The sequence below is a fragment of the Lissotriton vulgaris genome, chromosome 5 (genome assembly GCF_964263255.1).
Source record: "Lissotriton vulgaris chromosome 5, aLisVul1.2, whole genome shotgun sequence".
Classification (NCBI taxonomy): domain Eukaryota; kingdom Metazoa; phylum Chordata; class Amphibia; order Caudata; family Salamandridae; genus Lissotriton; species Lissotriton vulgaris.
In genome coordinates, this window is record NC_141693.1 from 1166882429 (window position 1) to 1166905347 (window position 22919).

At 49.8% G+C, this 22919-nt stretch overlaps 1 protein-coding gene across 2 annotated transcripts in view; it reads right to left on the minus strand.

The window, feature by feature from the left end:
- Nucleotides 1–22919, minus strand: part of EIF3A (eukaryotic translation initiation factor 3 subunit A) — a 771171-nt gene that overhangs the window by 511811 nt on the left and 236441 nt on the right. For both annotated transcript variants that reach the window (XM_086922925.1, XM_086922923.1), the window contains exon 10: nt 15192–15308. In XM_086922925.1, coding sequence (XP_086779051.1) covers nt 15192–15308 — 117 coding nt within the window. The remainder of the gene's footprint in view (nt 1–15191; nt 15309–22919) is intronic.

The window sequence follows — 22919 nt, forward strand, 5'->3', positions numbered from 1 at the left end:
TCGGACCTCAAATTATAAAAATAGACTATTTTTATAAGAACTTAAGACACTACAATGAACGATCCACGAGGGATCCAGAGAAATTGATTTCACAAGCAATAATAAATCCAAGCATCAATCGCAAACAAGCCTTGGCAAAGTCAACAAATTTGACAGGCAAAAAAAAGAAGAAGAAAAAAGTGGCTAAGCGTCAATCCGGTCAGTTAGAAGTACTTGGGGCAACTAACTCCAGTAGGGAGATAGTCAGGGGTACTAGGAAGCTCCTCAGGGAGAGTTACCTACACAGGAGAAGCAGCCCTTCTGCAGTCCCGGGCACTTTATCCATGTTGCAATGGATTCCTATGGAGTGGCCTGATGAAAGGGTTGAAAATGCTCCAAAAGGTGCTATGTCTGGTCAGTGGTTGAAGGGGATCTTTCTGCAAGTGTTCCTCTGTTTGCAGGGTGGACGTCCCACAAGGTCCTCTCCAGTCTGGCTAAAGTCCAATCGCCACTGAACTACCAGAAGCCCGGTGTGGCGGTCACAGGCTAATCCTTCCTGGGTAGATAACTCGCCAGCTGGGAGCCCCAGCAGCACTCAGACAGCACTCCTGGGTTCAACAAACTTGGGTGCAACACTCTGTCGGATCTAGGCCGTTGTTGCTGCATGGCAGCGGTGCTAGCGACTTTAAGACTTTGGGCTTCCAACATGCCCCGGCAGGTTTCATCAGCTGTTGAATCTCTGTGCTGTGAACAGGAGGACAGTCGGCTAGCCCTTGGAAACTCTTGGATTGGCTGGGCTCAGGAGACCGCTTCTTTTCATGCAGGACATGGCAGGCACAGGCCTGGTCTTAGCTGGCCACCAGGTGCATTCCTCTTTCCAAATCAGTGAAATCTGAATTCTGGGTGCTATGGGTGCCCTATTTATCTGCAGAAAATGCAGTTAGGGTAGGATGCAGTTGGTAGCCAATGAGCTACCAGGTTCACTCCCTCCTGATGTCCACTTCCTGGGAAGTGTGGCATCTGCCTACCCGAGTATTCACCATTCTGCCCACCCCCAACATGGAGAGACTTAGTCTCTCGACACTCGAAACTCCTTCGCCTCGCCAAGCCCTGTGTACATCAGTAAACAGGCACTGCGAAGCCTGGACAACTAAAGCGGCAACTTCCAAAGTTGCACTTAGCCCATAAGTGACATTAAATTCAGGGATACGCTGCGCCCTGAACTTCTCTGCGCCACAGACCGGGAGGTGACTACAAGAGTCAGAGAGCCGCGGGGGCCGTCAAGAGACCGCCCTGCCCCTCCTGCTCACATCGGGTGCATATTTAAACCTCTTGCGTCTCCCGCTTCGCGGGAGATGCTGCACCCTGAACATTTCTGCGCCCCACACCGCCACAGACCGGGAGGTGACTACAAGAGCCAGAGAGTTGCAGAGGCCGTCAGGAGACCGCCCCACCCCTCCTGCTTACACCAGAAGTACTTTGGCAAGCATCACCCTCCGCAGCGCGGACGCGGGTCAGGCGGGCCCGTTTGAGCCCGTTATAAGACGGGATGGGGCCCTTTTCCCTCACATCCTCACTGGAAGGTTAGTGCAAAATCAATCCTTGCTACAAGTTGTTATTGCACTTTATTAGCGAGTAATCTTCAAGGCATTAATTCTATCTGACTTTACTTCTGATTTGCATAATGTCTTTACCCTTGAGCAGGAAAGGTAGAAAGTCTATCACTGGCGGCTCAATAGTGGGAACCTTGGACCAGTTCCTAACAAGAGCGTCTTCAATCCTAGCCCATGAAATTGTTCAGACAGAAAAAAAGACTGTCTCTGGATATTGCTTCGGAAAAGCGTTCCTCATTGGGTATCCTGGCCCAGGCACGGTCACCCTTACAATCTTATGTTTTAGAATCCGGCGAGGCAGGCTGCGACAATGTGAGAGAAGGAACTAGCATACTGCACCAGGCAGAAATACAGCCTTGCCTCCCTGTAACGGGCGAGATAAGCTTGCGCCGCAGGAATGTATTGAAGCAACCCTCTAGCATCTCCACTGAATCATTGGCACTATGCGTTAAGACCCGGTCTGCATGTAGCGCAAAGCAGAGTCTGCCCCAACCAATGACTGGTCAAAGTTCTAAAAGTCAAAGCTCCAAAAAAAACGTGGGGGCGTAAATGTTAAAGGAAAGAAAGCCAAAAACTGGAAAATCAATACAGATGATATGAACGCTGCATCACCACTGCTCCTCAGTTCGGACTCAGGCCAACTCACCAGTGAAGTGACAACCCTGCCTTCGACTCCTGGTGAAGAGCTACCTGTTGAGATGGGGTCGGACTTTTGGTTTAAACTGGAATCCATTTAAAAAAAAAACATGTCTCCCAATTTACGACAGACTAGACATAATTGAAAACAGATTAGCATGCCTTGAACTATCATTTGCTTCGGCCAAGGCACAGACTGAATCACGGGCCAAAGGTCTCAATGTTAACCACCCAATATTGACTGGGCATCTAAGTGAGATTGGCCACCTTAACGGCCAGTCGATTATTAGTAAATCTGCTGATGTTACAGACACTGTTGCACTGCATATTCCCTCTCTACCTTCCATGGGAAACCAATTTGTATCTAAACAACCTGTGATGGGTGGTGGGGTTGCGAGGAGGAAAGTCGATAGGGTGGTACCACATACCTCTCAAGTAAATCTGGATACTCCCTGTGTGCCACTGGTAAAAAGATTACCATGTATAGATCTCCCTCCCGAATCCATCCCCTATGTGGTGGTGCTTGTGGGGATCCCTTCTTTAAGTCAGGATAAAAGGGAGGAGTATAGGGACCTCAAGAATAAGTGTGTTCACTGGCTTAATTCCAATCGTCCATTGCCAGTGAAGGTATTGGCCAAAATTTTGTTTGCAAGGCGTGTAGCTTGGGTGGGCCCTCAAAAAAAGTCTATTGAGGGAGATTGTATCATTATTAATTTTAGGGACAGAAGGGCTGCGGAATATATCTGTGATTGGCCCGTGGCAAGTCCAGCAACCTCAATACGTTCCCTACACCTCACTTACTTTTATCAAGCGATACAACAGCCTACCAGGAATATGCTACTAGCAAGGGGTATAGAGCCCTGGGGTAATGAGGAAGGTATAAGGTTGTGTAATGGTTTTGACAGGCTGTCTGGGTTGGAGGATTGCGATTGACAGTCTCTCCCGCCCAGAGATGAGGTATATCACTTAGAGCCCATTCAGGGAATTTCAAGTAGGGGAATCGACTCATCTGCAGGTAGTGCTAATTGCAATGCTGAAAGACTAGCCGCTTACTATTGGTATGGAACTAGAACTAGGGAATAGCAATCTAGTCCATCCATGTGATGAGATACCGCTATATTCACCTATGGAAGAAACAAACTTGATCCTACCATCTGGTCCTGGTAATATGGTTAGTCAATGTGATTCACCAGGAAGGTTGGACCCTGTTTGAGGTTTGTCTCATAGAAATGGGACTACTTCGATGATATCTTGGACACTAGCGGGCCTGGGTCCAAAACGAATATGCTACTTACCAGTATGCATCTGTTCTTGGCATGTAGGGCTGCTGACATTCATATCTGTGCATAGATCGCCGCCTAGTGTTGGGTCCGGATGATTGCACATTGTTGTCCTGGAAGAGTCTTCGAAGTATCACGAGATAGGTGGCTCCTCCCCTGGACTACAGTGCGCATGGGCATCGACTCCATCCTCAGATTGTTTTAGCCATTGTGGCCAAGATGGAGTGAAACCAAGTGAATGATGACCATGCTAGAAGTATGTGTGAATTCTGCAGCTGTTACGGGCACCGGGGAAGAGGGCGGGCAATATGAATGTCAGCAGCCCTACATGCCAAGAACAGATGCATATTGATAAGTAGCATATTCGGTTCGAGGCATGTGGGCTGCTGAATTCATATCTGTGCATAGAATACATAGCAGTCCCTCCATTAACGGCGGCCGCCCGTGCCAGCTGCAGCAGTTTGGAAAAGTGTTTTGAGAACAGCCTGCCCTACAGCTGCCTGCTGTTTGGAGTGCACATCAACACAATAATGCTTTTTAAATGTGTGTGTGGTAGACCATGTGGCTGCTCTACATATGTCTTCCAAAGGAATATTTCCAAGGAATGCCATAGAGGCCCCCAACTTTCTGGTGGAGTGGGCCCTTGGTGGAATGGTGAGAGTACGTTTGGCTTTCAGATAGCAGATCTAGATACATTTAACGATCCACCTAGCAATACCAGCCTTGGGGTTACCTTTGTGGTGTGCTGCAAAGGCAAGAAAGAGTTGCTTAGTCTTCCTAAAATCCTTGGTCCTATCGATGTAAAACATCAGGGCCCTTTTGACGTCAAGGGTGTAGAGCATTCTCTCCGCCAATGACTCAGGATTTTGGAAGAAAACAGGCAATTCAATAGTCTGGTTGATATGGAATTGAGACACGACCTTAGGAAGGAATTTAGGGTTAGTGCGAAGCACTACCCTATTAGAATGAATTTGAATAAATGGCTCTTGGATAGTTAGGGCTTGTAGTTCACTAACTCGCCGTAGCGACGTAATTGCTATGAGGAAAGCCACTTTCCACGTCAAGAATTGAATCTCGCAGGAATGCAGTGGTTCAAAGGGAGGACCCATCAGCCGGGTGAGGACCACATTGAGGTTCCACTCCGGAGCTGGTGGAGTCCGCGGAGGAATGACTCGTTTGAGTCCTTCTAGAAAAGCCTTAATGGCAGGCACTCTGAAGAGTGAGAGGTGCTGCCTGTTCTGGAGATAAGCGGCCATCGCAGATAGATGTATGCGAATGGAAGCATAGGCCAGATTACATTTGTACAGATGGAAAAGGTAACAGATGATATTCTGAATAGACGCATCTAGCGGGTTAATGTTGTGGTCTGCACAATAAACGACAAACCGCTTCCATTTTGCCGCATAGCATGCTCTGGTGGTGGGCTTCCTTGCCTCCCGAATTATGTCCATACAGTCAGAAGGCAAGTGCAGGTAGCCAAACTCTAAGACTTCAGGAGCCAGATCGCCAGGTTGAACTGTTGCGGATCTGGATGCTGAATGTCGCCATGGCTCTGCGTCAGAAGGCTGGGCGTGAGACGTAGCCTCTGATGCGGTACCACGGACAGTTCTAGAAACGTGGTGTACCATGGTTGGCGAGCCCACGTTGGAGCAACCAGGATGAGAGTCATCGAGTGCTGCCTGAGCTTGCGTGCCACCAGCGGTATCAGAGGTGCTGGGGGAAAAGCGTACGCAAATTTGCCTGACCAGTTCATCCATATCGCATTGCCCTGCGACTGTGGGTGTGGGAACCTGGCGGCGAAGCTTTGGCATTTTGCGTTCTCCCTTGTGGCGAACAGGTCTATCTCTGGATGACCCCACCTTTGGAAGTACGGGTGGAGGACTGATGGATGCATCTCCCACTCGTGCATTTGGTGGTGGCCTGCTGAGCAGGTTCACCATCTGATTGTCCTTGCCCGGGAGGTGTTCTGCCATGGGGAAGATGTTCCTCTGAATGGCCCACTTCCACATGCTCTGAGCCAGATGAGACAGCTGCGGAGAGTGTTCCTCCCTGCTTTTGAATGTAGTACATGGCTGTCATGTTGTCCGTCCGGATCAACACGACCTTGTTGCACAGATGTACTTTGAAGGCTTTGAGTGCCATGAAGATTGCCATCAGTTCGAGAACATTGATGTGCATCTTCCGTTGCTGTTGCGTCCATAGTCACTGCAATGTGTAATGGAGTACATGAGCTCCCCATCCCTGGAGAGAGGCGTCCGTTGTCAGGATGATCTGTGGCACAGGCTCTTGGAACGGTCGGCCCTTGCAAAGGTTTCGTGGATTTCACCAATGCAGAGAGTTGTATGCCCGACCGCTCACCAACACTAGGTCTTTCAACTGCCCGTGAGCCTGAGTCCACTGACGTGCTAAGCACTCCTGAAGCGGGCGCATATGTAGTCTTGCGTGCGGGACTATGGAAATGCAGGAGGCCATCATGGCTGTCAACTGCATGAACACTCTTGCTGGAAGCGAGTGTTGAGGTCTGAACTTCTGTATCAGCGATTGAATGCTGCTGACCCTCACTGAATTTGGCTGTGCTGTGGCTGCCTGAGTCTTTATGGTCGCACCCAGATACTGCCGTATGTGGGCAGGTTGGAGGTGGGATTTTGGGTAATTCAGTGAGAATCCCAGATCGTGCAGGAGGTGAATGGTGTGGGACATGTGGGCGGCACACTGCTGGGCTGACTTTGCCTGGATGAGCCAGTCGTCCAGATAAGGGTAGACGTGGATGTTCCGTCTCCTGAGATGCGCCGCCACTGCCACCGAAAGGCAAAACCTTGAACTGGTAGTGCTGGTTTTGTATGGTGAACCGGAGGTATTTCCTGTGTGAAGGGTGCAGTGGAATGTGAAAGTACGCATCCTTTAGGTCTAAAGTTGCGAGAAAATCCCCCTGACAGAGCAACGGGAGCACTTGCTGCAGGGTTAGCAAATGGAAGTGCTCCGACAGGATGTAACGGTTGAGTGGCCTGAGGTCCAGAATGGGCCTGAGGGACCCGTCCTTCTTTGGTATTAAGAAGTACAGGGAGTACACCCCTGTGCCTCTTTCTTGCATAGGAACGAGCTCTATTGCTCCTTTTTGCAGCATAACGGTGACTTCCTGCTGCAATAAGTGCAAATGCTCGGCCGACATAGGACGGTTTCTTGGGGCATGTTGGGTGGAGTGGATGTTAACTCCAGACAATAACCGTATTGGATAAGTTTCCTGACCCACCTGTCTGTGGTGATGGACTTCCAGACGGGCAGGAACTGCTGGAGTCTCCCCCCAACCGGCGTTGTATGGTCGGGGGCAGTGACAAGGCGTCACTGTTTGCTGGTGGCAGAGGATCTGGAGCTGTTTCCACAACCTCTGCCCTTGACGCTGTTACCACGATATCCACCTCGACTCTTGTTGGTGTATGTGGACTGAGTGTTGCCCTTGTAGTACTGCGTGGACTGGGAGAGCTGGCCCCTGGAAACGCCCCTAGTGCTTGAGCGACGAAAAGACCCGCCCCGAAACTGCTGGGACTGTAAGGCACCCATGGATTTCGAAGTCTCCGTGTCCTTCTTTATCTTTTCTAGGGTGGTGTCAACCTCCGGGCCAAACAGGTGATCTGGGTTGACTGTTTGGTTAAGGATGGTGGTTTGGATTTCTGGCTTAAATCCAGAGATTCTCAGCCAGGCATGTCGCAGTAGCATAACACTAGTGTTTATAGCTCTGGCAGCGGTATCAGCTGCGTCCAGAGCACACTTAATTTAAGCGTTAGAGATCAACTTCCCTTCCTGAATCAGCATCTCAGCCGCCTCCTTGTATTCATCAGGCAGGTGCTGCAACAGGGTCTCCAGTGTGTCGTAGTGTGCCCTGTCATAGCGCACCAGAAGCGCCTGTGTGTTAGAAATGTGCCAGATGTTGGCTGCCTGTGCTGCTACCCTCTTCCCCGATGCCTCAAAGACCTTGGATTCTTTGTCTGGGGGAGGAGCATCACCCGTAGTCTGAGAATTAGCCCTCTTCCGGGCATTCGAGACAACAAGGGAGTCCAGAGGCAACGGTCCTTTGATGTAGGTAGGATCAGTAGGCGCAGACTTGTATTTCTTCTCAATCCTAGGGTTTATCGCCCTGGTAGGTTCTTTAAAGATCTCAGCAGCATGCTTTAAAACACCTTTCAGCATAGGCAGAGTCTTTACAGTTTTATCTGATACTGAGAAGGTATCAAAAAGGAAATCGACATCCACAGGGTCAGCATGGAGCTGTACGTTGCGATTGTTAGCTGCCCGCTCAATGAGGGCATTGAAAGCTGCAGAGTCTTCTGTAGGGGAAGTTTTTGCAGAAAAAAGTTGAGGGTCTTGTCCTGATTGAGGATCCCCTGGGTCACCACCAGCTGCCCAGGGTTCGTTGGGATCCTCAGGGTCTGTATAGACAGGATAACTGTACTCATCCTCATCATCCCCCCTCTCCAGCGTCCACATCCAAGTAAGTGGGCGAAACATTATGAGTCTGTGGGGAAAGTGGTTCCACCAAGGCTGGAGTGAAAGCAGAGTCCTTCTTTTTCTTGAGAGGGATCTTGTAAGACTCCATTGGGCGTTCTGGGGCGATTTTCCAGCATCGATGAAGTGTTCCTGACCTCGACGACCTTCAGTGGACGAGCGTCGCGGGCCGGGGACCACCACTGATGACTTCGGCGCCGAGGAGACCTTTTCGGGCACGCTGGCGACTGCCTTAGGAGCGAAAGCCTTCGGCGCCGTCTTCGGCGGCAATGTGAAATGGATGGGCGTGGACGCCTTAAGTGGTTTCTCCACCGGTTTCGTAGGCGGAGGATCCTTCGGACCGACTGACGCGGTCCCGTCCCTGATGCGCTGCAGGGAGTCCGTCACCTTCTTGGTGAACGCGGCGGATGGGCGCGCTGGTTCAATGGAATCCTTTGAGGTCACACCAGGAGTCGACTCTCGGTGCTCGGTGCCCTTGGCCTTGTCCTGACGCGGAGTCGCGAGAACCTTCGGGTCATCCAGCCTCTTCTTCGGGTCACCGAGAGTTTTCTTCGGGTTGCCGACAGCCTTCTTCGGGTCGCTGAGGCTTTTACCGGCGTCGACCGTCTTCGGCACCGACGCGCTCGGCTCGACCACCTTCACTTTAGTCTTCGGCGTGGCAGACTTCGTCTCGACGCCATTGACTTGAGCCTTCGGCTCGACAGCCACCTTCGGCTTCTTCGGCGCCGAGGTCTCCAAGGCCTTGGAGCCAACCAAAGCGATGCGCACTTTCAGTTTCGAGGACGGCACCTGCGTAGTATCTGGAGTCGAAACCGTAGGTTTCGCTTTCAGTTTGCCAGGGAGTGGCTCGGCAGCAATGTCCGTGGCCGAGCCCGAAGACGGGGCCGTAGAACCCATAGTGAGATCTTGGGTAAGGCCCGAAGGCGATCCCTCGACCTGAGCCTTATAAATTGGCACGGCCCCAGAGTCAGTTTGAGGAAGCTCTTCATCCGAGCTATCCTCCATGGCCCCGAGGGCCCCGTCGTCGTCCCCTACCTCGTCGACGACTTCTTCGGCCTCGACCATCTCTGCATCCGCGTCGTAGTCGACGTCCGACGCGGGGTTCGATTCAGAAATGTCGTGGATTGATACGTCCTCGACATCCCCCGCATTGAAGATGTCCACAGGCGCCGGTGCAGATTGCTGGGCCTCCTGGCGTGCAGCTCCTCGAAGCTTAAGCGTCTTCTTGGACCTGAAGCGTGAACAAGCCATACACTTGTCTTCATCGTGGTCCGGCGACAGACACTTGTTGCACACCGGGTGGACATCGATGTGGGGATACTTCGAGTTGCAGACGGGACATCTCTTGAATGGACTTCGTTCCATGATGGACGGTCGATAGGTCTGGAGCGTCGACTGGGCCTTCCGCGCCAAGAGCACGCGGGTGTAGAGAATCCGGCTCGGAACCGAGCTGGAAGAACTAAGACCGAACGCAAGACTATACCGACGTATTAGACTAAAGACCTTTAGGTCTCAAGAAAGTTTTCTATCGATTCCGACAAGAGGGAATTCAAAGACATCCGAACCCAATGGCGGAAAAAAACTGAGGATGGAGTCGATGCCCATGCGCACTGTAGTCCAGGGGAGGAGCCACCTATCTCGTGATACTTCGAAGACTCTTCCAGGACAACAATGTGCAATCACCCGGACCCAACACTAGGCGGCGATCTATGCACAGATATGAATTCAGCAGCCCACATGCCTCGAACCTAGCTTCACCGGAGTGGTCAGATTTTATCGAAAAATTTGACATCTGTCTTTCAGGAGACATGGTCAGTAGATCCGGTCTTCCACCCGTAGGTTACCTTAACTTTTATGCTCCAGCTGTTTGGGTGCGACCAAGTGGAAGGAACTCAAAGACGCCTGTGCGGCTAAGAACCCCAAACAGTTTTGGGATATATTTAAATGGGATAGGGGAGGCTGCCCGGATCGTACCCAAAATAATGAGGCTCAGCATTCATGGGTTGATTATTTTAAGCCACAGTATGCTAAGAGTAGTGACGATGAGCTCCATGAGCCGTTCCTACATATCTACTATGATGGGGTGGTCTTCACTCCTGAAGATGTTGATAGGGTAATAGACGCGGTAACCGGGGGTAGAGCGCCGGGTATGGATTGCATCCCGGCAGATGTCTTTGTTAATGATAAACAAACCTGGCGATTATATATTGCCCACATTGCAAATGCAATTGCGCGGGGAGCTGATGTTCCACTCTCATGGAAGGGGGCGGAAATCGCTTGTGTTTAAAAAGGGCGATAAGTCTGTAGCAGGCTATTATAGGCCAATCAGTTTAATTGATTCGGTGCAGAAGATTATGGGCAGATTGGTTTTGGGTAAGGTTCAGACCTGGATAGATGATGATATTCTGAGTCCCATGCAGGCTGGCTTCCGCCACCTAACCAGTACGATTGACCAAGTTTTTTGTTTTATCACTCAGTACTGGAGGACGGTGTTATTAGGAAAGGGAGCACTGTATGCTGTATTCGTTGATCTAAGGGCAGCTTTTGACCTAGTTCGGCGTAATAAACTATGGCAAGTCCTGGGAGAGATGGGGATGGCCCCAGAGTTGCTGTCCCTTATAGTCCGGTTACATGAGGATAATTTTGCCCGGGTCCGGTGGGGGGCACAGGGTGAAGTAACGGAAACCTTCCCTGTTGGCAGGGGAGTGAAACAGGGATGAGTTATGGCGCCTACCCTGTTCTCACTCTTAGTCAATGTGGTTGACTATCTTTCCCTGACTCCCACGGACGCTCCGGTGTTGGCAGGCATACACATTCCAATCCTCATTTTCGCGGACAATACTTTAATAAGCTTAGACTCGGAGTGGTCTTCAGAAGGCCCTCCAGCGATTTGAAGAATTTTGCAATCAGCGCGGCCTAGAAATAAATACTGCAAACACACTGGGGTGAATGTAAGACATTGATCTACATTCTGTCCATCAAATTGTTTTTTGTAATTTTCTCCCGGAGTGTACTGGGGTAGCTCAGACTTGGGTCCCAGGCACTCCACACCACTGGAGTCAAGCTAGCCGGGCTGATGAGGTGTTACCTCGAAACCGGTCCGGTCCTCGGATGCTTGATTCCGGTCTGGGAAAGATATGGCTGTTGTAGTTCGGACTGGACTGTTCCCATGGGGCACAGGGTCAGAGCTGATTTGCATAAAGCCATTATCTGACCCAGGGTGGTGTGGAGTGCAAAAAACGATGGATTTAGGCCCAGATCCTTGTACTGGGGTGAATGTAAGACATTGATCTACATTCTGTCCATCATTTTTAGAAATAAATACTGCCAAGACCAAGTTTATGTCTTTTAATGAACATAAATCATTCAGAGGTAATGTGTACATGAATAAATTACCCCTGGAACAGGTCGAGTTTTTTACCTTACAGAAGGATATGCGTTGGAACAGTCAACTTGACCGGGCTGTTTTGTCGCATAAACAGCAAGCTGGAATCCTAACAAAATTTAAAACCTTGCTAACTAAACCAATTAGCCCAGTCCTCTAATATGAACAGAACTTGGAAGACTTCTTTCTGTAGCATCCCTCCCCTCTCCTTCTAACTCAGGGTGTATCCTTCTCTTCACTGCTCTCCTTATCTCCCTCTCCCTCTCTCCTATTCTCTCTCTCTCTCTCTATCCCCTTCCCTCTATCCCCTTCTCTCCTGTCTCCCTCTCTGCACTTCTCTCTCATCCTCTTCTCTTCTCTCTTTCTCTTTCTCCCATCCATCCTTTTCCCCCTTCTCTACTCTCTCCCTCGCTCCACTTTTTTCCTTCTCTCTCCCTCTCCTTCTCTCGCTCTCCCTCGCTCTGTCTCCTTTGCTTTCTCTATCTCTCTCTCTACTTCTCTCCCCTTCTCTCCGCCCACACTCCTCACTTCCATGCTCTCCGATTCTCCATCACTGTGCCTTCCTCTCTGCCTTGCTCTCTATCCTCTCTGCTTTGCTGCATCCCCCGTCTTCCATGCTGCCCGCATCTGTCTCCAGACTCCCTTCCTCCCGTTTTTATCTCTCACTAACACACCCTCTCGTCTTTTATATCTTCGTGTCTCGCTCATACTTTTTTGCACTCATCACCTTTCCTAATCACCCTCGCACTTCATTATACTTCTTTCTTGCACTCCTGCCCTATTCCTCTCTCCCGCCCATCTCAGTTTACTTTCTCCCCTTCTAGAAGGGTGTAAAAAGGCTGTTTATTAGGGAGCACGGTGGGCAATGAAACAAACATCATAGCAGGATGGGCAATAAAACAAACACCCTTCAATAATTAAAAAAATTAAAAGCCATTGTTATTTGTAATATCAATACATCTAGGTCACGTCAATACAAAACATGTGGCATTACAAATGCTAAAAGTGTCACATTTGCTAAAGTTAAAAGTATTGGCATTGTAAATCACAAAACAAATATAAAATGTCATTTACAAAACCAATAGCTCCAACTTTCCTACTGCGAGACCTATTGGTAACGCCAGTGCTTGTTTTATATGGTTATTTTCTGAAAAGGGGTTATTCTTTCTGCACATACAATTTGCAATCCAGTTCTAACATCAAACAGTTTGAAGACACCTCTGAACTTTTATGAAAAATGTGGCCATTTTAGAATTCCAGCCAACAGGTTTACAAAGATCTCCTTTGAGGAAGGGTGTTTACTTGTGGTCATGTGGAATTATTCCAGCACCTATGACCATCATGAGGCCGGTCACACATTAGACGGCATTTTTTCAAATGTAAAAGAGATAACAGTATACGATATACTGCCCCTTACCTGGTCCGATCATTATGCCATCTTGTGTAATATTTCCATTGCCCAGGCTTTCACACCCAAACAGGTCTCTTTAACTCAAGAACCTTTTAGAGTCTGGAAGGACATTGATAATGCGACCTTGAGAGCATCGCTAATCAACTCCCGCCCCATCATTTCTGCAGACCCTAATATAGCTGGTAAGCAATTTTCGGACTGGCTAGGTAGTACGGTGGAGGCACTTGCGCCACTTAAGTCTATCTCTAGAAATAGGAAGGTGCCCCCTGCACCATGGTTCTCAGAAACCTTAAGAAAGCAAAAACAAATCTGTAGGAACCATGAAAGAAATTGGCGAAGGGCTTATGATAGCGAAAGTAAACTCCTATATAAAGAGACACTGGTCGTCTATAAAAACATGATCAATGAGGCTAAAAAGAAATTTTATGGGGAACAAATTGATAATGCCAAAAACTCAAGTAGACAACTGTATGAGGTGGTGAAATCATTGGCTGGGAAATCTCCAGATTTGGTCCCACCTCCCTCCCAGGCGTTCTGTGACGCTTTGGCAAATTTCGTTTTCTCGAAAGTAAATGATATTTACTTAGAGTTTTCAGCGATTGATAAACCAACTACCTCTGTATCTACTTCCCTAAGTAAACACCTGGAGTGTTCACTAGCTCAATTCAAAGAAACAAATGAGGTTCAAATAGCTGACATCATTAGACTCATTAAAACGGGCTCAGCCCTAGACCCATGGCCTCCTAAGATCTTTCCCCCAGTAATCGATCTGATTAGTGAAATCATTACGCAAATTTGTAATGGGATGTTTAAATCTGGGGTCTTCCCGGACGGGCTAAAGAACAAGTTATTAAAACCACTTCTTAAAAAGCCTCGTTTAGATAAGGACTCGCTGAAAAATTACAGACCCATTGCCAGCCTGCCTTTTTTAGCCAAGGTGGCAGAGAGAGTAATGAACGATCAACTCTCAGAATACATTGAACAAAATACATTGCTCGATGACTCACAGTTTGGGTTTCGGAAAATGCACGGCACCTAGACCACGCTCATCAAAGCCACTGATGACATCAGAACTATCAGAGACCAGGGGGGTACGGCGGTACTGGTTCTGTTGGATCTGTCTGCGGTCTTCGACACGGTCAATCATTCCATCCTGATTGACCGTGTCGGAGAGTTGGGCAATCAATCTAGGGCTGGAGCCTTGCTTGCCTCCTTTCTGTCTGGTAGAACCCAGGCCATAACACTGGGACCATTTAAATCGGCCGATTTGGCATTACCTTGTGGGGTTCCTCAAGGCTCATCCCTAAGTCCAACACTTTTTAACATCTATGTGTCGGACTTAGCTAGGGTTATTAAGACCTACCGGATGAGCCTCACCACATATGCCGATGATACCCAGTTGGTGCTAGCCATTAATAATGATGGAGAAAAGGTGGCGGCTCGGTTTCAAGAAGGCATGCTGGCAATCAAGGAGTGGATGGCCTGTAATTGTTTAAGGCTTAACTCCGAGAAGACCGAGGTGATTATTTTCGGTAAATTGTCACCTATGTGGTCATCAATTTGGTGGCCCCCATTACTCTGAGCTTTACCAACCCCTGTTTAGAAGGTCAGGAATCTGGGGGTTATCTTTGACGAAAAACAGAATTTTGTTAATCATGCCAATCAGACAGCGTCCTCAGCATTCTACAAACTTAAACTTCTAAGAAAAATAATTCCATTTCTTCCAGAAAGTGCTGAGAAAACTGTGGTGAGTTCACTGGTACGGTCATCCCTAGATTACTGTAACGGTTAATTTGCAAATGCTCAATCTCGGGTGGTCGGCAAACTACAACTGGTCCAGAATGCAGCAGCAAGACTGCTATCTGGGACCTCCAAATTTAAACCGATCAAGCAAGTAATCAGGAATTATCTTTGGTTGACGGTCAAAAACCGGATCAGATTCAAAACTCTGTATCTTACCTTTAAAGCTTTTCATCATCTAGGGCCGGAGTTTCTTAAACAGGAGCTCACTCTCTATCGTCCTACCCGACAATTAAGATCCATAAATTTATACCAACTAGTGGTGCCACGGACCAGGACTGTCACCTGTGGAGACAGATGTTTCACTAATACCGCAGCCAGACTCTGGAACACTCTTCCGCTGGTGATTAGATCTACACCTACACTGTTTCAATTGAGGAAACTGTTGAAGACTTGGTTGTTCGACCAGTAGTCCCTCTCTCTACCTCATCACTTTTTAAAGTTTGATACTGTTCTCACTGAGACAATAAGTTGAGTCATAGCGCCAAGACGCCCACAGGCATACGTCGCGCTTTACAAATCTTAAAAATAAATAAATAAATCAATGAAGATCCTACGATGCAGAAACTTTGTCATCAAACACTCACCTGCAAGTCACAATGTCTGGCCGCGTCCACTACGCAGCGCTCCAGCTGGAAGGCATCCACAAACGGGACCATGGTAGCCAAGCGGGTAAACTCTATGCTCTGGTATATCTGAGCGACCTGCATAGAGAAAATAATTCTCTCTTCAAGACTGCCACATAAGGTTTAAAGCTAAATCAAAAATACAGGTGCAATGCATTAATGTGCCAACCTGACTAGTCCACATATACGTTCCTGCAGAATGCAAACCATGCACACAAACAATAGTAATATAACACCAATAACTTGTCCCAGACAGGAGTTGCTCATAAAGAATCTCCACAGTATATTAGCTATGACCCATTGTTTCATCAGGGTGCCTGCTTTGCCAACAAGACAATGTAAAACAGGTGCATGCTGGATATCATTTGCACAACATAGAACACAAATAGACATTTCAAGATAGCCCTTGTAGACTTGGAACAACCATAACCCAGAGGGAAAACGTGTTTCTGCTTTGATCGCTAATACTTAACTAAGATAAACATTTTTTAACTGAGCTTTAAGCTTGAGTGTGGAATTTAATATAATATATACTGGACTATGAAGCGTCATAAATCTACTTGTCCTGTAAAAAGAAAATACATTTCTCCCTTTTCATGCCGTGCATTTAGGTGAACCATTATGACAATTCACATTACATCAGAGCCTTGATAAAGCCCTCTCTTCTTATGGCAGTGCTGGTATATCAGGGCTTGTATTTTAGCTAATGGGGACTACAAGTGGGCAGGAAGCAGTGTAGGAAGATGGTTCTGTACATACTATACCAAAGTGAGGTATACTGTGCAGTGTCTCCAGTGTAACCTGAAAGGTGGGCAGAAGTAAAACTAGATGGCACCTTACTCTCTATTTGTGGTAGTGTGGTCGAGCAGTAAGGCAGTATCCGAGGACAGTGTTCAGCATTTGTTGTACACAGTCAACAAAATTAATTCACACATTCAAAGATTGAACTTCAGACCAACTGTTTTTGTATAAAAATATTTGTTTAGTTATTTTATTTCCTAAAACCAAGCAAGCCTGGCATAGGTAAGTGATAAATACTTTACAGTAATTACACATTTGTTACAGTTTGGATTTTAAATGTATATTCACTATGTTTTGATTTACAGTACTGTTACTGAGAAATGCAATGCTTTGAAATTACAGTACATATACTTTGAATGGGCTTTTCAGTAAAATGACCAGTACATTACTTTTGGATTACTATTCTTACACAGTGTAGCATACCTGAATACTACACTGGGACATTTCCTGTAAACAGGTAAGAGTTTTTATTTAGTGCAGTTGTGTAAGGTTTTCTTAGATTTTCCAACTCAACACCTCTCATAGGAAAACAGTCAATGTTATCCTATGGAGGAAAATAGTGTTATCGGTTCGAAGGCAAGTACTTTCTTGTGGGATTTGGTATTCCGGGGTTAGACTCCGGGGTCCTCAAAGATCAAAAATGCACTCGTCACACTTCAGGGGCATCAGGGCAGCCGGGTGCAGCGTGCGGAGTCCCAATGTTATCTAATGGGGATCTACGATTGGTGGCTGCTGAGGAGCAGACCATTGGGTTGTGGGAGCAAAGCTCCTAGACTTAAGCTCAGGGCAAATGGGGAATTACGCCAGCCCAAAAGATGCACCTTCAGTGGAACTGAGGCAGAGTGCTGTTTTGGCGTCGGAAGCCCTGTAGCTTTCAATGGGGAGTCTCCAGTTTGCTAAAGAACTGCAGGCTCAGGGACGAAGGTCTTCTGGGTGTGACCACCACTTGGAGAGGTATGTTATGATGTTGGAGGTTGGTTCCGCACCTTTGATTGGACCATCCAAGGCTGTGGGGCATCGGGTGCAGGGGGGCCTTTTAGAGTCGGATCTGCTTACCAGCTCCTGGTTGCAGTTGGGGGGACCTTCCGGTTTGAGGATGCAGGCGTCGGCTGGAGGCAGGTCAGGGCCCGCCGGATTTCAGTTCAAGATCGCCGGGGAGACCTCTTGGGGTTGGGCCACTCAATCTTGAGCCGTGGGCGTCGGGTGCAGAGTGGTGCAAACATTCAGATCCTTGCGTAGCTGGAGTCTTGTTTGAACAAATCCGGTGTTCAGGGGAGACTGTCTTTGGGATTGAAAGCAAGCAGGTCCTCCGGGTTGCGAGGTTACTGGCTATAGGGCACACCAGGATTTCGCTGGAGGAGGTTTGAGATGGGGACAGGCCAGTAGGGCTAGGGCCAAGTCAGTGGGCATCTTCTTCTTGTTAACCTTGGCAGGGCTGTTCGGCCCTTCTTTTCTTCTTCTGGTTTCTTGACTGAGGAAGCAAGGTTCAGGAGTGCCCCTAAATACTAGATTTAGGGGCGTTACAGGTAGGTAAAAGGTTGGAACCAATGGGTCCCTTCCCTGGGGTGGGTACACCTCTATTATTCCACCCTCCAGAGGGAGAGGGCATACGCCTTTCCTTGGTTGGCTGGGTTCCCCCCATCTGCAAGATGGCAGTGACAGTTGTGCTTCACCTTGTGTGAGAAAGTGCCATCTGTCTTGCATTGGTATGCCCCCACTTTTTCTGAACTGCTGATGTGCTTTGACTGAGTGTGCCCTGGGTTCCTGCCAACCAGGTACCCAGGGCCTGTGCTTCTTCCCTAAAACTATTCTGAAACAAAAGACCCAATTGGCATCTCTGGCCACCTGTAAGCCCCTATTAAATGGTACCCTAGGTACCCAGGGCATGGTGACCAGAGAAGGCCCCTGAGGGCTGCAGCACTTATTGTGCCACCCTCAGGAGCCCTGTACCCTGGCACCCACACACTGCCTTTGCAGGCGGAGTGCCCAAGTACAGATCTAAAACAAGAGTCGACATGGCACACACCCCGGTGTACCATGCCCACAGAACGCACTGCCCCGTCATACTTCAGTCACCCCTCTAGCTGGGTGCCCTATGCCAGAGGTGAGGGCACAGGTGCATGAGCCCTGTGCTCCTACAGTACCCAGGGCCATTCCTGGGCACTAAGTGCAGCAATGCCATTAAGAGTAAATGGTTCTGGGAGGTTGTCATTACGAACTCCACAGCACCATAATGGCTACACTGAAGACTGACAAGTTTGGTACCAAACTTCTCAGCACATTAAATCCGCACTAATACCAGTGTGAGTTTTAATGTAAAATGCACTAGAGGGCATCTTAGAGATGCCCTCCAAAACCCGAACCTACAATCCACGTCTGGGCTGAGTGGCTGCAAAGGCTGCCACACAGCAGACATGTTGCTGGACCCCTGGGTGGAGAGCCTCCCGCTCTCCGGAGCCTGCAACAATGCACATCCTGGGCGAGGTGCTAGGTCGTCTCCCCCAGGATGGGCAGGGGGAAGCTTCAAAGGCATGCCGCCTCTGAGAGCTTCTCCAGATCATTTGCTGTACCCAGCAACTGGCCCCCACCAGTTCTAACCCCCACTCTGGCGGAAAGACTGGCGGGAAAAACTACGTCAGGAAGGGGGGTGTGGCAACCTTTGCCAATTCCACCGCTCAGGTGGAAGAGGCGAGGTGAAGCACGAACCGGGCTCCGGCCATCTTGTAGATGGGGAGCCCTGCCCAATCCCACCTAGGCTCCTGCCCCCCTCCCACAAGAGAGGAGCAGGCTAGGGGGTGTACCCCCTAGCCTGGACACCCCAGGACAGGAACCCATTGGTCCCTGTCCTTGACCTACCTGCAACGCCCCTAAATTTAGTATTTAGGGGCTCCCTGAACCTTCCTTCCTCACATTCAAATACCAAAAAGAAGAAAGAAGATGAAGACGACCCGCCGTGCAGCTGCCAACAACAGGACAACAACTGACTTGGCCCCAGCCCTACCAGCCTGTTGATCATGGAACCTGCTCCTACCTAAAACCCGGCGACTCCTGCTGACAGCAACCTTGGGACACTCAGAGGACCTGCCTGCCTTGACCCTCTTGAAGATAGGGACTCCCATCAGCAGAGGCTCTGCTGCAACAACCCCCCTGGTGCCATCCAGGAAGCTACGGACCAGCCCTCTCTGCACCCACCGAACCCGGCCCGGGCCAAACTGAACCAAGACCATGATGACCTCCCCCCGGCGACTGGGACCCGTAGTCCAGTGCCCAAAGACCCTCCTCGACGAACCAGCCGACGCCTGCTGACTCAGAGCCAGGGGCCACCCCAACCGCGACAAGCTGAGGGTAAGCTTTTCCAACACTTAAAGACACCCCTTCACCAGGTGCCCTACAGCCCCCTGTGCCTCCCTTTGGGGTACCTAACTGCGTCCCAAGATCCCAACTTACCTCTCGAAGTGCTGGTCGCCCTTGGAGAGTCTCCGTCCCAGCGCCTGCAGCCTTTGTTCCTTTTTGACCTTTCACATTGGATAACATTGAGCACCCGACGGCTCAAAAGCACCCTGCACCCAGCCGCCCGAGTGCCTCTAGCTGTGACCCCTGTGTCCTATCCTACTTCTCCCCTTGCCCTGAGCAAGGGGCCAGGAGCCCAGCTCCCACAGCCGCGTGGCCTGCTAGCGAGCAGACACCAACCGAAGGCCCCCCTTCCCTCATTGGATATCATTGGGCCTACCTACTCTGCACTCGGCCGACCCTGTGCCGCTGGGATTGAACTAACTGTACTTACCTGACCCTGAGTCTATGCCCAGAACCTTTACTTCACCAACAAAGTACTCACCTGGAGACCAGTAATTTACTTGCCTACCATTGGATAACATTGACCCATTTTGACTCGAAATTTGTTTTGAAAACTGAAAATATTCACATAAAATCAGCCAAAGTCCGAATTCCGAAGTACCCACCTGTGATCAGGGGAGAAGCCAGTAGCACAAGTTACTACTTGTGTAACGATATATCTGTAAGAGACATTAGGTAGTGATAGATTCCTTACCTTAGAATATCCCCAGGCGTCAGAATGGATCCAGAAACTTTAGCGTAGCAATACCCCTGCGCGTCGGTAGGCGTCGTCAGCGTCGTTAGCTCCGGAATGACATCGAATTAATTAGACGCCTCCCTTGTGCGCTGACGTCAGTTCTTATACACAGCTTTTCCACGCCAGATACGCAGAGCCATGATAGAACCAACACTGGTGCCATGAAACTAGGGCCCTGAAAGGGGATGACCTTAACCCTAGATATCGGTTCGCAGAACGGGGAGGATGGGTGGGTCGGTAAGGAATCTATCACTAACTAATGTCTCTTACAGATATATCGTTACACAACTAGTAACTTGTGCATCTGAAAGGGACATGTTAGTGATAGATTCCTTACCTTAGAATAGATACCCCAGCAATACCAACCCCGGTGGTGGGTCTGCGAACCAATAATCATACCAGAAAGTCCTGGAGGACAGAATGGCCAAAGAAGCCATCCCTCCAGACTTGGCTGTCCAGGCAGTAGTGTCCCACGTAGCTGCCTGACAAATGTCCTGCAAGGGGACTCCCCGGCCCAGGGCCATAGTAGTCGCCGTGGCCCGAGTGGAGTGGGCCCTCAGCCCAACAGGAGGTTCCTTCTTAGCCAAGGAGTAACACACTTGGATTCACAACACAATCCACCGAGAGATGGTCCGCTTGTACACCGCCTGTCCTTTCTTAGCGCCCACGTAACCAACAAAAAGTTGGTCATCCCCCCGGAACTGGCGTGTGCGATCCAGATAGTAAGAGAGCGCACGTTTAGGGTCCAGACGGTGGAGCCTCACTTTTTGAGGGATGCGGAGGCAGAAATCAGGTGGGCAGTGGGCAAGGTGAAGGACTGCCCGATGTCAAAGGCTGTGACTACCTTGGGCAGGAAAGAGGGTTTGTACGCAACACAACCTTCTCCGGATGGACAGAAAGGAAAGGAGGTTTAGAGGAAAGAGCCTGGAGCTCACTCACTCTCCTGGCAGAGGTCTTGGCAACCAGGAAAGCAGTCTTAAGTGTAAGAAGACGTAGAGGACAGTTATGAAGCTGCTCAAAGGGAGCGCACATCAAGTAAGTTGGAACCAGGTTCAAGTGCCACTGGGGCATCACGAAAGGAACAGGAGGGAACATATGAGTGATGCCCTTTAAGGATCTGATCACAATGGGGGACTTGAACAAAGAAGGCTGATCAGGAAGCCTCAAGAAGGCTGAAAGGGCAGAAAGGTAGCCCTTGATAGTGCCCAGAGCAGAGCCCTGCTGGGCAAGAGAAAGGAGGAAGAGGAGAACCTTTGCTGTGCACCATGCCACCAATCTGTTCCACCTGCAGTCGTATACCGCCTTTGTGGAGGGACGCCTGGCTGCCAGAATGACAGTACAGAAATCCGGAGGCAAGTTAAATGGCCTCAACTGTCGCCGCTCAATCTCCAAGCATGGAGGTGGAGACTGGACCGGTTCGGGTGGAGGACCGTCCCCTGCTGCTGCGACAGAAGGTCCTCCTGAAGAGGCAGACGAAGAGCCATCACAAGATGGCCGCCTGGTAGGAGCTCCTCGAAGGAGCTCCCCGTGCTTGGGATCCCTTAAGTGGGTATATCCCTGTTAGCAGCAGCCATCGACCCCCCCCAGGAACAGGAATCTGGTTCTGGACACAGCCAGGGAGACACCTCAGCGGACACCCCAGGACCGAAGGGGGCTGAAGCAACAACAACAATATCGGATCATCTGCCTGTTTGCTGCCGAGGACGCCGTTCGCCACACTTGCACCGGCATCAACAGGAGATCACCCAGAGCAGCGAGGAGCTAGACGACAACGGAGCCCCCCCACCCCCTTTGCAACACCGCCGCAGCAGAGGCATCAGAGCGGGGCAGAGGGCACCAGAAGGAACAGAACAGAACGCACACCGGAGTGTCCCCTCCCATCCCCGAACTGAAGCGGTGATCGGGAGCCAGGGAGACACCTCAGCGGACACCCCAGGACCGAAGGGGGCTGAGGCCACAACAACAGCAACATCGGAACAAGACGACGGAGCCCCCCCACCCCTTGCACCACCGCCAAAGTAGAGGAATGAGAGCGGGGCAGCGGACACCAGGGCGAAAGCGGGAGAAGCACCGGACACGGTCGGTGGTCGGTCCCGACGGCAGAAAAGGCAGCACCGGGTCACGGCGACCCACCCCCCCCCTCCCCCGCACACCGCAGCAGAGGAGCACGAGCGGTTTGGAGAGCCAGGTGCTGGCACACACACACGACGGGGGTCACTAGAGCACGAAGCGGAGCCGTGAGAGCTAACACAGCTCACAATCATAAGGAGCAAATTAGGACCAGCTGGGGCAGCTGAACACGGAAGTCTGCCCCCCGTGATATTCGGTATACTACTGGGATGCATTGTCTTTTAACCAGTCACATACACCCTCGAAGGGGAAGGAAGCCAACCATGGATCTCTGTAATGTTTCTGCTTAACTCTGCTGGCAAGATGGGCTGAACAACAAAACTCAGGTATTTACTTTTCCCACCCACCGACTCTCTTTTTAAAAGCCTAACTCACTGGAAATCTCTCTTCCTTTGTACAAAATGGCGGGGGCCATAAAACTGTAACAATAAATCCCCCCATACCTTCTATCTTCCACGTGCCACTTCAGCTCAACTCCCCCACATAGAGATAAGACTCTCAGCCAGACTTGAGCTCTGGTTGCTTGAACAGGAAGTGGAATCTCTTCCCCGGTGCTCAGAGCAATAGCAGCAAAAAGAGGACTATTCTCTCTCTCTCCCAGCCTGCTTAGCAACAAAGAAAGGACTACTTGCCTGATCTGAACTATTTGGCGGCCATCTTAGTCTAGT